Source organism: Callionymus lyra, chromosome 12 (assembly GCF_982586985.1).
Source record: "Callionymus lyra chromosome 12, fCalLyr1.hap1.1, whole genome shotgun sequence".
NCBI lineage: Eukaryota > Metazoa > Chordata > Actinopteri > Syngnathiformes > Callionymidae > Callionymus > Callionymus lyra.
Genome location: NC_141829.1, coordinates 6,055,572 through 6,073,525, shown reverse-complemented (window position 1 = coordinate 6,073,525; position 17,954 = coordinate 6,055,572). Strand labels below are relative to the sequence as shown.

At 35.8% G+C, this 17,954-nt stretch overlaps 1 protein-coding gene across 4 annotated transcripts in view; it reads right to left on the bottom strand.

Annotated features, from left to right (window-relative positions):
- LOC148068079 (poly(rC)-binding protein 3) overlaps positions 1-17,954 on the bottom strand; it is a 55,434-nt gene that overhangs the window by 14,503 nt on the left and 22,977 nt on the right. For all 4 annotated transcript variants that reach the window (XM_087803937.1, XM_087803936.1, XM_087803934.1 and 1 more), the window contains exons 2-10: positions 12,847-12,889; positions 12,716-12,762; positions 12,379-12,476; positions 12,170-12,298; positions 3,057-3,201; positions 2,511-2,534; positions 2,405-2,437; positions 2,059-2,175; positions 1,120-1,251 (exon numbers count right to left, since the gene is read on the bottom strand). In XM_087803937.1, the coding sequence (XP_087660063.1) occupies positions 1,120-1,251; positions 2,059-2,175; positions 2,405-2,437; positions 2,511-2,534; positions 3,057-3,131 (381 nt within the window). In that variant the 5' untranslated portion in view covers positions 3,132-3,201; positions 12,170-12,298; positions 12,379-12,476; positions 12,716-12,762; positions 12,847-12,889. The remainder of the gene's footprint in view (positions 1-1,119; positions 1,252-2,058; positions 2,176-2,404; positions 2,438-2,510; positions 2,535-3,056; positions 3,202-12,169; positions 12,299-12,378; positions 12,477-12,715; positions 12,763-12,846; positions 12,890-17,954) is intronic.

Below are 17,954 nucleotides of genomic sequence, written 5' to 3'. Positions count from 1 at the left end.
CGATACGTATCACGATACATGTGTGAGGATACGACATATTACAATATAATGCGATACTGTAGTAACAACGAAATGTTGTTTGTTTTAAAGAAACAATATTTTTTTCTGGCTTTTACAGCAAAGAAATGAGCAAATATTTCTCTAATCAAACGTGAAAGTGCTTGTAGCAAAGTGTTTCTCAAAATATTAACAATAATTTAAACGTATATTAATAATGAACAATGAAGTTTTTATAGTTTTAAACTTTGTTTTAAAGTCAAAATGAGTCCAAACACCAGCTTTAAAAGCTGCTTGACTCTGGTGTATTCTTTCTTTTTCCCTTATTTTTGGCGGTTTTGTTGTTACTTTGGCACAGAGGAAACGACGAATGTTGCCAACTAGTGGCCGGAGGTTTAATTGCAGCACGGAAATGAATAAACGCTATGAATATTTAAGTGTTGATTGTAAAATAAAACATCGAATGATTGTCTATTATTCACACACTATGGAAATATAAACCAAAAAATAACAGTGCTATTGGATATCGATACAGTATCAAGAATAAAAATGTCCTGATATATCATTATATCGATATTTGCATCAGCTGACTATAACGTATCAAGTTGTATCATGAGGTGAATAATTTGAATCATATCATAAACTCTGTAAATCATATTGCATGCAATCGTAATATAAATTAATTGCTACAGCCCTAATAATAATAACAATAAATTGTTTTTGTATTATTGTGTTAAATTTCACTTTGTTGTTCCTTTAAAAAAACCCACCTGTCATAAACCTTTATTACATTTCTTATCTTTGACTAACCGAACTTGGTCCCTTTTTTTTTGCGCCACATTTATTTGTATGTGTGAAGCAGAACCACTGGATGACGTCCGCGGCCAGAATGTCACGAGCGAACCTGAGCGGTCGACAGTATTTGGACTTTATTTGTAGATAGTGAACACTTGGAGGAAGAGCGTGAGCGGAATGGAAATGGAACGTTCTGCCTCTGTGCTGCATGCTGGGAAACCTGCTTGACAGATGGCGACTGTCAGGCAGATTCAAAATGATCTACAAAACTCAAACCATCAAATATTCCATCAAGACAAGTCTGAGGTTTTAAATATTTTTTCCTACCTCACGAATTTCTTTGATCTTGGATCCTCCTTTCCCGATGAGGGATCCACACTGGCTGGCCGGCACCACCAGCCTCAACGTGACCGGAGGTTTGCTGGTCGCTGGACTGTTGCTCATGGAGTTGAGGATGTCCTGAAGTAGGAACAGATGCTTCATGAAGAGTCGGAACGTGCCACGACAAAAGACTTGGTTGGTCTTTTCGGAAGTTTTCTTTCTTTGGTGATTTGATGATCTGGAGCTTATAATCCGTGTGTTTGTGTCGTTTAGACTATTGTAACAGTTATTTTTTTGTGTCTAAACAAGAAGGATGTGTCTCGCCTGCAGTTATTACAAAAATCTGCAGCGAAAATTCTGACCGGCTCTAGTAGGAGAACTCACATTTTCCGAAATATGACCCGCCCACTTAATTTACATACGGACGACAAAATGTCAAAATGTATAAATACCTAAATAAATAGAAGACAAAATGTATAAATGTAAGTAAGTAAGTAAGGTAAGTCATTTTTATTTATATAGCGCTTTTCCAGACCAGGGTCACAAAGCGCTTAAACAATCAAAACAATATTCAATAAAGTATATACTTTAAAGGTCAAGATAAAACTGATAACAACACAGGAGTTCCAGATAATCAAGGAAAAGCCTGAACAAAGAAAAACGTCTTAAGATGTGTACAAATAAAAGTGAAAATGTATAAATGACAAAATGTCTATTTATACGTAAAATAGCTCCGTTCTTTGACAAAAATTCAATTAGAAGTCATTTATTTATTTTGACATATTGATATTTATCCAAACATTTATTTATACATAAGTTATTTATGACCCTTCATAGTTTTCAGCCTTTTTCATCCTTGTGGGACGAATCAGGTCATGTAATCTCTGGAAATAAAACTTCTTTAGTGGACGACGGCCTTGAGATCATTTCATTCAACAACGATACCTCTTCAAATTTGTAGGCGATCATGGCGAAGGCCTTGAAGATGGTGTCCGTGGGTCCAGTGATGGTCACGATCCGCTCCGGGCAGTTTCCCTCGGAGATGTTGATGCGAGCGCCGCTCTGAGAAAAAACGTCCGTCACTTACATCAATTTTGGCTAAAGTTTTTGAAGAATCCTAGAATTTTTAACTATAATCAAACATGTTAAACGGTATTTAACCAAATTATGAACTGAAATCCAACAGTTTTCATCTGGATCAAGGAATTTTAAGGTCATTTCTATTATTTAATGCACCTTATTCTATACAATAACGTATGATCAGGGCGTCAACGATCTGTTGCCAACTCACCTCTTCTCTCATTTTCTTTACCGTTTCACCTTTCTAAAACACAAGCATAAAAATACGTTTAAAAAATGTACAAATATTTGTCTTCTCTTCTCCTTTCATCACCAACCTTTCCGATTATACTGCCGACCTCCTAGGAAAGAAGAGATAGAGAGCATGAGAATTACATCTTCATTAAGCATTTACTAAAAAATGTATTTAAAGATTTAAAAAGTCACATAGTAACAAAAACAAACATTTAACATGTACATCTTGTCAATCTTTTAAACTACCATAATTATTCAATTGAATGAAAAAAAACTTGATTCATTACAAATATCCGGGGGTTTTTTCTAGATAACACTAAAATTATATTTATATTTTGGTAATTGTTGATATTTAGAACTTGGAAATGCGGTTTTTAGGCAAAAAAAAAATACTACTAAAGGTTCTAAACACTGTAGATAATTAAATTGATTATTTTTCCATCATTTTCTTTCAGTTTATTTTGATACTATATTGACAGGAACAAGCCAGTTTAACAGGTAAATAAAGCCCCAGAGTTAAGGGTGCACCTCATAAATAAATCAATGAATTCAATTAAATACAGTTAGAAATATATATGTCTTCAAGTAAGGTTTTGATGAAAAGTGTATTTTTTTTGTGAGTGACTTACTTTTCCATGCATGAGCAGCCGGATGGTCAGCGTGACATTAAGACCTCCCTCAGACTGAACCTTCGGGGGCTCCATGCTGCTCGGTGGGAAGAATTCCAGATCCAGGATTGAGATTGATGTGTATCAACGATGGTACTGCAGTCACCTGTTGACAAATACACACAGAGGTTGTTTGAAAACTCTACTCAGAAAAAAAACGTATTGGTTTAGTTTCATTGACATCAATATGTTTAGATCAAGGGTCTGCATTTGAACTTCCTCAGGGGCCACATCATATACTGTGACCTTTGTGGCCCCATCAGTGGTGAAGAGACTAAATATGATGGAATAATTGAAAATTGAAAATGAAAAAATGAAATTTAAATTTAAAGCTAAATAGAATAAAAATGATGAATTATTGTATTTTATAAACCTTTCAACAAAAAACGCATATAATTGGACATTTTTTGTCAAGGTTATGATCCACAAACTGGAACGAAAAGTGTTTCCTAAGTTAAAGCTTGAATCATTTTCCAACACCATTTATCTTAGCAAAAAGTTAGTTCAGGATACATCAATCCTAAACTGCTTACCCTAACCATAACCCCTGCCTTTAAGTTAACCCTTACTCTAAAGCGAACCCAATCGCTTATCCTTACATTAACGCAAATCTCAACGGTGATGCTAGAACAAATGCTAACCTTCAATCTTACCTATACCATAGCCTATCCCAATATTAAAGCAAACACTAATGTTGGCATTAACTAAAACTAATGCTAACCCTTACTTTAACTAGAATCATCACCTTAGTTTAAGAATGAAACTCCATTAGTTGACTTGAGTGGCAGCTAAAACTGACCCCGAAGTATAATGCTCCCCCTAACATTAATGCAAATGCTAACACTGTCACTAACCTTGAAGCTAATGCTAACCCTTACTTAAACTACAATCATCACATTAGTTTAAGACAGAAACCCCCAACCATAATGCTGACCCTAACATTAACGCAAATGCTAACAATGAAGCTAATGCTTACCCTTATCTCAACCACAGTCCTAACCTTAATGCTAAACCTAAACATAACCATGACTGTGATGCTAAGCCTAACATTAACTAATCCTTTTTTCCAAGGATTAGGTTAAGATGGTTAAGATTCTGTAAACTAGAACGAAACACGTGTTTCTTAAACTAAAGCCTGCAGCATTTTTCACCAGCGTTTGTCTTCGAAGTGCAAAAGTAAGCTCAGGATAGATCCGTCCTGAAGTGACAAAGTAGTTTGAGACAGAAACTCCATTAGTTAAGTTGAGTGGCAGCTCTGCTGTGCACGGCCACCATCATTTATCCTGTATCTGACGCTGGAGGAGCAGCTTCTCTAGCTGCTGCTAATTTAATAAGAGTCGGTTTGACAACTCGGTTTATCAAGACAAACACGACGTCGACACTCGTTACGATGACGAATCTGAGCGAGAGATGCCAGGAAGTCGAATCTTTGAGTTCTACTACAGTGCTACAGTAATAATCGGGAGATCTTGTCTAAAGATGCCACAGTTGAGTTAACCTGGTTCAAAGTTAACTTAATTTAAAACATATGTTGTAAGTACGTAAGAATAGTTAGTAAGTACTCCTCACGGAGTAATACAACCGTGCCTTGCAGAGTCCTACCACTGCGTCTCGCTGAGTAATACTATGACACCTTCTGGAGTAATACTATTTTGCCTCATGGAGTAGTACCACGGCGAATTGTGGAGTAATAGCCTTTTTGAGTAATACTACAGTGTCTCACGGAGCAATACTACAGAGCCTTGCGGAGTAATAGAAAGGCACCCTGTGGAATATAACGATACGCCTTGCGGAGTCATACTACGGGTCCTCCCTAAGTTATACTACGAAGCGTTGCAAGTTCAACTACAGCGCCTCTTGGAGCAATACTACAAAGCCTCACGGAGTAATACCACGCCACATCACAAAGTAGTACCACGCTGCCTCACGGAGTAATACTGCAGAGCCCTGCGGAGTAATACCACGCAGCTTCACAGAGTAAAACTACAGAACCTTGTAGAGTAATACCATGTTGCCTCACAAAGTAGTAATACCATGCTTCTTCACAGAGTAAAACGACAGAACCTTGTAGAGTAATACCATGTTGCCTCACAAAGTAGTAATACCATGTTTCTTCACAGAGTAAAACGACAGAACCTTGTAGACTAATACCATGCTGCCTCACAAAGTAGTAATACCATGCTTCCTCGCGGAGTGAAACTACAGAACCTTGTAGAGGAATGCCATGCCGCCTCACGAAGTAATACCATGCTGCCTTACGGAGTAAAACTACAGATTCTCGTGAAGTAATACCACGCCGCCTCACGTAGTAACACTACAGAGCCTTGCAGAGTAATACTCTGGCGCCATGCGGAGTAATAGTATGGACTCTCGTAAAGTCAATTTAAGGATTACGAGGACTGTATTTCGTATATAAATATAAAAAAGTACATTGGCCACTAGATGGAGCTCACATGATAGTCAAAATAAAAATGCCCCCTAAAGTCTTGAGGTAGTCTTTCAGGAAGGTCTGCTGTTTTTGATTGTGAACAAATATTAAACAATTTAACTGATTCAAATGTTTTTGTTTGAAATATTTATCTTCTACGCCTTCATATCAAATGCAAAACTATTTCCTTTTAACGGATAAAAGACACAACTTCCTGAATCATGGAAACAAAAACACCCAAAAATGTTTTTACAGAACCGTCACAGCTGTCGCAGTTTAATTGTGAACTAAATGTTTTATAATATCACGTCTCGATTTGAAAAACAACCTTGAATGTCAGTGAAAGTCCAGACGACGGCTTCGCTCTCGTCGAGCCATGTTCCCCCGTCAACTTCAAATCAATGAAACAGCGGAAAGAAAATTAATAAAAGAGCTTTTTGTCTGTATCGACTCGCACTTTAGAGCAGCGTGTGGACAAAAACCTCCTTTTAATATGGATTCTCCTTTTACCCGCTTTTTGTTTTTTGGTCGTTGCTGATGCTTTAATTTTTCATTTAGGAATTCAATATTGTTAATGTCACAGGAGCACGAAATGTTTACCGATCAGATAATAAGAGACAATACAGAAGCAAATGTGAATCTAATGTTTTGTGTTGTCATTAAAAGTACGTTAAAGTGTGTGTGGATGGATGGATGGATGGATGGATGGATGGATGGATGGATGGATGGATGGATGGATGGATGGATGGATGGATGGATGGATGGATGGATGGATGGATGGATGGATGGATGGATGGATGGGTGGATGGATGATGGATTGATGGATGGATGGATGGATGGATGGATGGATGGATGGATGGATGGATGGATGGATGGATTGATGGATGGATGGATGGATGGATGGATGGATGGATGGATGGATGGATGGATTGATGGATGGATTGATGGATGGATGGATAGGTGGGTGTGTGGGTGGATGGGTGGATGGATGGATGGATGGATGGATGGATGGATGGATGGATGGATGGATGGATGGATGGATGGATGGATGGATGGATGGATGGATGGATGCATGGATGGGTGGATGGATGGATGGATGGATGGATTAATGGATGGATGGATGGGTGGATGGATGATGGATGGGTGGATGGATGGGTGGATGGATGGATGGATGGATGGATGGATGGATGGATGGATGGATGGATGGATGGATGGATGGATGGATGGATGGATGGATGGATGGATGGATGGGTGGATGGATGATGGATTGATGGATGGATGGATGGATGGATGGATGGATGGATGGATGGATGGATGGATGGATGGATGGATGGATGGATGGATGGATGGATGGATGGATGGATGGATGGATGGATGGATGGATTGATGGATGGATGGATGGATTGATGGATGGATGGATAGGTGGGTGTGTGGGTGGATGGGTGGATGGATGGATGGATGGATGGATGGATGGATGGATGGATGGATGGATGGATGGATGGATGGATGGATGGATGGATGGATGGATGGATGGATGGATGGATGGATGGATGGATGGATGGATGGATGGATAAATGGATGGATGGATGGATGGATGGATGGATGGATGGATGGATGGATGGATGGATGGATGGATGGATGGATGGATGGATGGATTTTTTATTAGTCCCACAAGGGGAAAACATTAACAACAAAAATGGAATAACATACTTAATTAAGAATACACTACAAATATACTTCTAAATTTAAAGACTTATTAATACACAAATATACAGGATATACTTAATTAACAATATTTACAAATCTCCCTGTGTGTTATTTTCTGGTGCAGTAAAATAAAATGTTATTATTTTTGAGGAGAATAAGTTTTCCAAAAATTGTATTAAATTATTCAATAAACATGTATTCAACCTTTAAATATAGACGTTTTTAAATTAAGTTGATTCTTTAAATCCTGAAATAACTAGTTTTATGATCAGTATTGAGCAACCATGTACGAAATAAAATGTAAGGAAGACAACAAATATTTATAATACTATTTGGTTTTGAGGAAAACAAAATATTTTTTTTTCTACGGAACTATTTCGATATCAAAAGTCGTAATCATGACACGAAGTGAAATGAATGGTCTTGAGAATGAATGGAGTGATGACGTGGAAACAACCTCTCATCATCGCAGGGAATTAATGACATTAACTCCAGCCAAGGCTTCACTTTAGTGGGTCGCAACCTCGCTATTGTGCTCGCCGTCTCTCCGAGGAAGGTTTGACGCGGCGGCGGTGAAATGATTAATTTCAGCAATTACTGCCGCGTGTAAAGAGCCGCGATGTAGCTTAATATAGCCAACATGACAAACTCCAAATTGTATCCTTGAGTGCTTTTTTGGGGGAAAAGGAGTTAGTTCTGAAGTTTTTTTTCTACTTTGATTGAACTTAATGCAACATGTTACTTTACTGCTGGTGTTTTACTGATACGACTCAATAAAATCATGTTGTTAACATATTATAATAGTTGTATATACTCGCTTCATTATAGGGACTATTAAATAAAAGACTACTAATCTTTGTTAATCTTTGTATCCTCTCTCTTTGATCTATGTTCTTTATCTTTATCTTTAGACTTAGATTGTATCATCTTGTCCTTTCTCTTTATTTCTCTCTGTTGTTGTTCTTATTTTATTTTATTTATTTTTTTATGAATATTTGCTGTATTGCTGTGGCTAATTGGAAAAAAAACCAGCAATTTCAATAAAGTTCTACCTACCTATGGAAGTATATCAATGCTATCAGAATGTTGAAAGGTTGAATGTGTTTTTGGAGTAATTTAATTCATCAATAGTTCAATAGTTATCCATGCATCATACATTATTTAAAAAAAAATGTTTTAAAGATATTTTTAAATAAAAATCAGGGGGATTTTTAATGAATTCTTGATTTAAAGTGCTTTTTATGTGAATTTATTTTCTTACAAAAAGGTATTTTCATTGTCCTTCGTGTTATAATGTCTTATATAATTTTAAAAACACACAAATACAACTTTTTATTCATTTTACCATTAAAACATTTGACAAAATTACATATTTTTCTTCATCTGTTCACAAACTTGATCAACTCTGGTCTATGTAACGAAGTGAAGAGATTTTAGTTAATATTGAAATGAAACCATTATTTATTTATAGTTTTCCATGAATCATAAATTATATTTCAATAATATTTTTAAAGATATTTTTAAATAATAATCAGGGGGATATTGAATGAATTTTTGATTTAAAGTGCTTTTTATGTGAAGTAATTTTTTTTATAAAAAGGTATTTTCATTGTCCTTCGTTTTAAAATGTATAATATCATTTTAAAAACACACAAATACAACTTTTTATTAATTTATACCATTAAAGCATTTGACAAAATTACATATTTTTCTTCATCTGGTCACAAACTTGATCAACTCTGGTCTATGTAACGAAGTGAAGAGATTTTAGTTAATATTGAAATGAAAAAATATTTATTAAAACTTATTTGTGTCTTATCTTAAATTATCTATTAAAAATTTTTTCAAAGATACTTTTAATAAAAATCAGAAGGATATTTAATGAATCTTTGATTCAAACTATTTATGTAAGTAGGTAGGTAAGTCATTTTTATTTATATAGCGCTTTTATTTCTTTATAAAAAGGTATTTTCATCATCCTTTGTGTTAAAATGTCATGTATAATAAAAAAATAAAAAAATTTAATTGTATACAAACTGAAGAATGAAGTGTCAGAGATAAAAACAAGGCTTGATATAATTGTAGAAACATTAACTCCTGGACATATTTCCACGTCCGGCGTTTAAACATCTCGATTAAAAAAAGTCCAATCAAGTGGAAACGACTCACAACAAGAACACAAGATGTCAACATCAACCTCGTACGGTTAAACTAGAACCTTCTTAACAACTCGATGAAGTGACCTTGAGATGCGGCGCTTGTTTAAATTAAACGGTTTAACAATGGTTACAAAAAATGTCATCAGCTAGAACATGGTCAGCGAAAAGATCCTCCCGAGGATCCTATTGTTGTCCAGCGTCCGAGCTCAAGTTCACCCTCAGACTGCAAACCCGTCATCTCCCATCAGTCGGCCTTGGATGGTTATCGGAGCCGATCCCCATCGCTATTGTTCGTCTGCCACCTAGCATTAGCGCACACACGCCGACCAACCATCCAGCATCCAATGAGCACTAGAAAATGTAGTCAGTGAAACAATACCAGCCCAAGTAATCCCGGTTCTTTTGTGGCCACGATCCTCAAGATTGTATTCCACGATAAAAACCCGCCACTTCGTTAGCATCAGTTAGCATCAGCTAATTAGCTTAGCAGCTAGTAGCTGCAAATGACAAAGAATTACCTCGTAGCAGATCTTTGGGTCGTAAAGTTAAGAGATGGAATATAATCTCCGTCCGTTCGCACCGAAATTAGCCGTTGCGTAAAGTGACGCGGAGAACGCGTGACGTTAGCCTTCGTAGCGATGAGCGCCAACCCCTCGTTCTCGATCATGAGCCTCTTAAGGGCATCGGAATTGACGGGCGCCCCAGATATATTTGCCCCCCGGGCGTCCAGAAGCACATGCCCCTGTATTCCAAGTGACAGGTCTTTTTTTACGTCTCACCGATCAGATCTAGAGGGTTTGTTTACGTCCGTCAAATGTTAGCATGACGATTATTTCGCATCTAAATAAGGTTCCAAGGCAGATACTAGTCAACCATTACTATGACTAACAGTGTCTGCAGATTGGTCGAACCAGCTGAAAATGACTCAAGGAACGTTTTATTCGATTTTTGTCTTTATTAGCGCTTAGCTAATTAGCAGGTAGTATGTTGCTATGGTTTTTAACACTGAACCAATTGTCTTTTTTCTTATCCATTTAGATATACAGAGAATTATGGTCGGGTTCTATTTCTAGTTTTGTTTTGTTTTACGGATAAAAGGTTAAAATTAATTACCCAGAAAATATTATGAACACTTTTTTGTGAATTGTTATAATTTTCTAGCCACAGCTAAATAAATAAGGCTGCCAGGCGTCAAATTATTGATTTTAGATTCCTCTAATTAAAGTTTTGTTTCCTCGACATCCTGACATTATCGACGTAGCAACAGTCAAAAATAATTAAAAATGCTCCGGGAAGACGACATTTGTCGTGTTTTCTGAACTGATAACACATTTCAGTGTCTGGCCGTCGTGTAAATAATGACACCTGCAAATATCATCCTTATCTGGCTCGTGCTCTTTCATGTTTGATTAGTTATTTCTTCCTCTGATAAGGTTTGACCTGGTCTGTCAGTCAAAGATATGTTTTCCTCGCTGAGATTCTACGTTTTAATGAGGCACAGGAACTGGTTTGTGCCTGCAGTCGTTGATGGATCGTCAATCTTATTGACCTTAAAGCAGCGACGGCACATTTTGACTTAAAAAAAACACATTCAAATATATATATTACACATTTTCTGTTATGATTAAAAAAAAAAGTTAGCTTTTGTTTTTAAGGATGATAAAATTAAAGATATTTTATCTTTTTTGGCACCAGGGGGAGCCAGAAACAATATGTTCAATCAGACTTATTTCTGCTTCAGACTGTATGAGTTTAAAAAAAAACTAAACTGATCCTGGAACTCATTTTGGGTCAGAAATATAGCATTTAACTTAGTCATGGACTGATGAAGCTTCATTAAGCTTCATTCGATTGAACTCTAGCATCTCTAGAATCTTTTATTTTCAACAGATAAACTTCACTCAATCCTTATTAAACTAAGACCTTCTCTTAAAAGTAAAAGTAGTTGTTTTTTTGTTTTGTTGTTTGTTTCAAGGGAGATACAGTATTAATCCAACACAGCGAGAGCCTTTATCATGTTTTGCAAAACAAATGCACCTGTGGTAAGATGTCACTAGGGGGAGCCAGAAATAAAATTTGAAATCAGACTCATTTCTGTTTCAGACTTTAAAAAACTAAACTGATCCTGTTAGTATGTGTCAGAAATTATAGCATTTTAATTAGTCATGGTCTGATGAAGCTTCATGAAGCTTCACTGGCATCTAGCATCTCTAGAATATTTTGTTTACAACAGATATTCCTTCTAAAACTCATTCAATCCTTATTAAACTAAGGTCGCCACCTTCTCTCAAAAGTACTGAAAGGTTGTTATTTTTAGTAACAAGGGTGAAACAATATAAATCCAACACAGCAAGAGCCTTTATAGTGTTTTGCAAAAAATGCAACTGCGGTAAGATGTCACTAGGGGGAGCCAGAAATAATTTTTCAATCAGACTTAATTCTGCTTGAGGGTCCCTTTGACTTTGAAAACAAACCCCGATCCTGTAACTACTTTCTAAGTCAATATAGCGTTAACTAGTGATGGACTGATGAAGCTTCATGAAGCGTCACTATAAGGAAATCTAGCAGATCTAGAATCCATTGCTTTGTAAAGATATTCCAGTGAGAACCTCACCCAACCTTTTTTAATCCAAGGGGCGCCACCTTTTGACCTCGAAAAAATAGGACGATGCTTCATGAAGCTTCATCAACACATTGTTTACGATTAACCATTTCAACAATCCATATTTGCAGACAACAACAAGTATTCTTGAAATGTATTTTGGTTGGAACTAACTCACCAGATTTGCTGACTCGTCAGGTCATATAGGACACCCCCCAAATGGAGGCGGGAGCCCAGCAGGTGGTCTCACTTCACGACTCAGTTCATCAGCCTTGGGACTTCCCTCGAGGTTGATCGACGACCCATGCTGCGAGACGAGACAACAACTTGTTTTGTTATACGTTAGCTTTACACGGATGTAAAGTGATGACGGTGTATTTTTTTTACCACAGATTCCAAAAGTCTTCTAGGGTCTTTCTTCCAGGTCATGTGACCTGAAGCAGGAAACCTTTGAGCAGAACAGGTAGGTTGGATATTTGCTACAACTGGAAAAAAAACACACAAAAACACAAAATATTATTATTAAATAACTATTACGTCAAGGTTTCAAAAGTTCATTTTAATATGTGAAGTAGTCATTCTTAAAATGTATTTCATACATTGAACTATATCTTTTAAAATATATAAACAAATAAAATACATTTTTTAAATGTTTTTTTCAGGGAAAAGGCAAATATTTATTGCGGCAAAAACAATTGTTTCTATTAAATTAAATGTCACTCACTTTATCTTGATTAAATAATCCGGGAGGTTCGATTAGAAACAGAATATCTGCCAAGAGAAAAATAAGGTTAATTAAAAATGTTTGTTTTTTTAATCTACATTAAAACGTATTTAAAACATTTAATTTCTTACATTAAAGACAAGGAAGAAGTTCACGCAAGGCAAAGAGCACTTCCTGCGGAAGAGAAAAGTATAATATTAGATATTTTTCCAACATAAGTGACGCACTGACTCAGAAAAGACAAATCAACTAACACTATGAGTCATTTGAGAATAGCTGCTGCCATCTACTGGACTGATGGTCGAACTGCATCACAGTGGAGCCCAATCAGATTTATGATCCTAAATTAATTAATTTCTGAACAATATGACCACAAAATCTTATGTTCAATATCTATAAACGAATATATTTCCTAAGAATCAGGTTTTTTTATTAATTGTTCAAATGGACAGTATCTTGTAATACTGATACTGACCTCATGAGGGCGACACGTGCAATTATTTGTCTTCCTTTAACAAACGAGATGGACGTCGTTTGTCTTTTGTATCCAGTGATAATAAGTTACTTTTACTTTTACTTTTCCTCAAATACAAAACAAAAGCAAAACAATCTACATTTTCAATTACGTTTCCAAATGATTGACACTTTAATCTTTTGACTTTTAATTCAGTGAAATGTTTAGCTAACGACTTCTCTTTGTAATTCTACTTAATGACTTAACTTCTATAAAATCCTCTCTTGACTAAGTTCATAGTAAATAATTTGTCAATACACTTGTAAAGTAAAGTAAGTACAATAGTGAGGCTGGAAGGTGAAAAGAAAGTTTAAAAGACAGTTATGGTTTAAGTAAGAGCTATTGTTAAGAATATGGTTAGGTTAAGGATAAGGTTTAAGCTTTAAGTTGGCTAGAGGGTTAAGTTTAGAGTTAGAGTCAACGTTGAGGCCAACGTCAGTGTTAGCATTTCAGTTAATGTTAGGGTTAGCAGTAAGTTTTGGGTTAGAATTTGCATTAATGTCAGGGTTAGCATTACGTTTTGGGTTAGCATTTCAGTTAATGTTAGGGTTTGCATTAAGTTTTGGGTTAGCATTTGCATTAATGTTGGGGTTAGCATTGAGTTTTGGGTTAGCATTTGCATTAATGTTAGGGTTAGCATTAAGTTTTGGGTTAGCATTTGCATTAATGTTGGGGTTAGCATTAAGTTTTGGGTCAGAATTTGCATTAATGTTAGGGTTAGCATTAAGTTTTGGGTAAGCATATGCATTAATGTTGGGGTTAGCATTACGTTTTTGGTTTGTATTTGCATTAATGTTGGGATTTGCATTAAGTTTTGGGTTAGCATATGCATTAATGTTGGGGTTAGCATTAAGTTTTGGGTTAGCATATGCATTAAGTTTTGGTTTAGCATTAAGTTTTGGGTAAGCATATGCATCAATGTTGCGGTTAGCGTTGGGTTTAGCTTTAATGTAAGGGTTAACATTAAAGTTTAGGTTTAGCATTAATGTTAGCTTTAAGATTTGATTTGGCTATAGGGTTAAGTTTAGGGTTAGTGTCAATGTCATTGTTAGCATTTGCATTAAGGTTAGGGTTAGCATTAACTTTTGGGTTAACATTTGCATTAATATTAGCATTAGGTTTTGGGTTAGCATATGAATTAGCGTTGAGTTTAGCTTTAATGTAATGGTTAACATTAAGTTTAGGTTTAGCATTAAGGTTAGCATTAAGGTTAGCTTTAAGGTTTGGGTCTGGGTAAGGGTTCAAGTTAGGGCTAGCTTGACCATTAAAAAATATGGTTAGGTTTAGCTTTGAGGTTGTTGTTATGGTTAAAATAAGGGTTGGCGTTATCTTCAAGGGTTTGGTCTGGCGTTAGCGTTAGCGCCGATTGTTCCGCCTCTCAGGATTAGTTTGATAAAAGCCGCTCTGGACTCCGCTCTGGTGTTGAAAATACGCCGACACCATCGTTCCTCGAAGAGAAGACAGAAGCAGAGGAAGTGGATAATCTTCCGGTAAAGCAGTTTGAGCTTTAAGCTCATCCTCTCCGGCAATCTGATCTCTGTGCCGGAGGAGGGTCTGCTGAGGGACCCACTGAGGCTGAAACTCTAATAGCGAGACAAAGAGAAGACCCCCGTGTCCCTGATCCCCGGTGACTTCCACCATCAATATTTGATGATATTTAAGAGCTAAAACGGATCCTCGCCCTCTTCGCTCGTCGGCACATGAGAGGTCTTGACAACATCATCGCGTCGGATAATAGCTTTGACCTCTTTTGTTGTTCAGCAATCATGTGAATCTGCTCCGCGATTAAAATACTTTAGATATAGTGTCTCAGCTTTAAGAAGTCATGAGAGCACGGTTCAACTTTTTAAGTCTTTTTTTTTGGATCTTCTACCTCCTTAAAATATCTCAGACTCTATATATACTATATATACTCTATCTATAATTCCTTTTTTTACCTTTATTAGTCAATTATTGGAATTAAGAATGTTCTTCGGTGCAAATTTGCAACATTAAATAAATAATCTTAAACATAAATCAAAATACTGTTTAATACAAACAGAGTGTAGATTATGAATGAAAAGTGCTAACAGTTACAATAAGTCTGTGTTTATGAGTTTATAGGTATTTCATCTTATTTCTTACCATATATTTCATGAATTAATTTAATTAATTAATAATGTTTTGCTGGCCTCTTTTTTTTACATCCCTTTTTTAAACGTTGTTTATGTAACTTAAATACTATTAATAATAACATTTGTTTTAAACACGTTTTTTGTTGTGATAACAGTACAGAATACTACGACGAGATAAAAATCACAGGGAAATAATGTATTATGAGATTAAGGTTGTAATACTTTACTTTAATACTTTATAAAGTAAAATAAAACCCATTTTAATTTCCTAACATCTCGTAAAAAATATTTTCCTTTGACTTTCATCTCGTAATAAAGTATTTTGTACGACTTTGATCTTGTAATAAATATTTTCCTACGCCTCTAATCTCGTAATAAAGTATTTTTCTTCAACTTTAATCTCGTGATAAATATTTTCCTTCGACTTTGATCTTGTAATAAATATTTTACTTCGATTTTCATCTCTTAATAAAGTATTTTGTACGACTTTGATTTCGTAATGAAGTATTTTCCTTCGACTTTAATCTCGTAATAAAGTATTTTCCTTTGACTTGAATCTGGTAATAAATATTTTACTTCAACTTTAATCTTGTAATAAATATTTTACTTCAATTTTGATCTCGTAATAAAGTATTATGTACGACTTTAATCTCGTAATAAAGTATTTTCCTACAACTCTAATCTTGTAATAAATTATTTTCCTACAACTCTAATGTCATAATAAAGTATTTTCCTTCGACTTTAATCTTCTAATAAAGTATTTTCTACAACTTTAATCTCGTAGTCATTTTCTTTTTGTGTGTGTGGCCCTTGTACTCCACCGTAGAATACAATGATTGATTAAATATAATAGTAATAAGTATTAAAAAAGATCTTCATTAGATTAAAATTAAGTTAATGAGTAATTTATACACTCTCCTCGTCACATTTCTGAATCTCTGTCAATCAGTTTCTGTAGAAACTTTCTTCTCTCCAGCTTATCGTTCACCTCTTCTTTACCTACTGCAAATCACTATATCATCAGCAAACATCATGGTCGGTAGAAGATGAATACATACATTGTGTCCATTTACTTTGAATATTTGGACTGCAAATACTTGCTCTTCAGTCATAATAGGACTAACTACCTATTTATCCTAATTTCCCAAAGGAATTTCCCCAACAAATCATTATCGTCTACTTTTATTTCCGAGTACGAGACAGTTTGAGAGTCTGTAGTCCGGTCTTAGTGGTAGTAGCTTCAATAAAAACATCAAGGTAATGATTATGGTCGTAATGGCAGCCTAAACTGTCTTATGAAGTACTTAAGAAGACTCTTCCCGGGAGTGACTCGGCTCCGTCTGTCTCTCAAGCTTTTTGCATGAAAAAAAAAAAGAAACGCTCGTCTGTTCACTCTCAGGTTGGGGGTGAAATTCTATCAACGGACTCCCTGAGATGAAGCGAACCTCCTCACTTTGAAGCTCTCCAGACTACAGAGAGGGAGAGGCCGGGATATTGTGAGCGCCATGACTTGGACTCATCATTTATGACGAGGAATTAGTCACGCGATATTTAGTGGAGAGTGCAAAAAGCTTTTCTGCGCCGCTTTCTCGGGATTATTGCTTCAGAGGTGTATTTTTTTTTTTTGAAAAGAGCTTCAAAGCAGAAGAACCACAATAATTCCTCCGAGTGAGTGTTTCAGGCGAGAGTTGGAAGTCTTTACTAAAGCATGTTTGCAGCTCATCCTGAGTCGCAATCACGTTCTTAACAAACGTCGATCATAAGAGCAAACTAGCGACTCAACGCTTTTCAATTCTGGAGGAAATCACTTTTAAAAGATTTGTCCTGTCACTTATACCGACAACAAGACGGTTACAGTATATTGTTCTAACTTGTGAATAATCAAAATTCAACACAAAATATGTCCAAAAAGGTACTGATAATTCACCCATTTCTACTCATGTCGACTAATGGTTGGGATTACCTTCGAGTAATCTATTTATTTTTTAGAGTTATAGACAAAAATGACACTTTTCTTCGTCCTCCTCCCAAAGAAAAAAACATCTAAAAACATCCTCAATACTGATGGTCTGTAAATCTCAAGTGTAAATAAACACTGGGAGCTTGCGTGATATTTAACCCCAGGGTTTGCGATCTGTGTAGCGTGCTAGCCTGTTAGCTTCTGCTACAAACAATCTTAAAAAATAGATTTTTAAACATTTTTTTCTGTAACAATTCTTCTCATGTCAAGGCATCAACACAAAAAGAATGTTACAGCCGAACAGTTATTGTTTGATGTTTTTTAAGTGTCTTTTTGGACGAAAATAAGTTAGCTACGGTCGCTACATTAGCATGGACATACATTTTTGCCTATAAATAAAAAAAAAAAGGAAAATATTAAATAATGCTAAACCTTAGTTGACATGTGGGTGAGTAGAAAATGAGTGATTTTTGTAACTTTGGGTGAACTATTAGTTTATATATAAGTTATATTTCTTCAGTTTTGACAATAAAATCGCTGTGTTCTTTTCAGACTTTTCTTTATCAGGCTACATTGTCCAGCGATTTGACCTTTCTGTGTGGAGTTTGTATGTTCTACCCTTGTCGCGTGGGTTTACTCCAGGAACTCCGG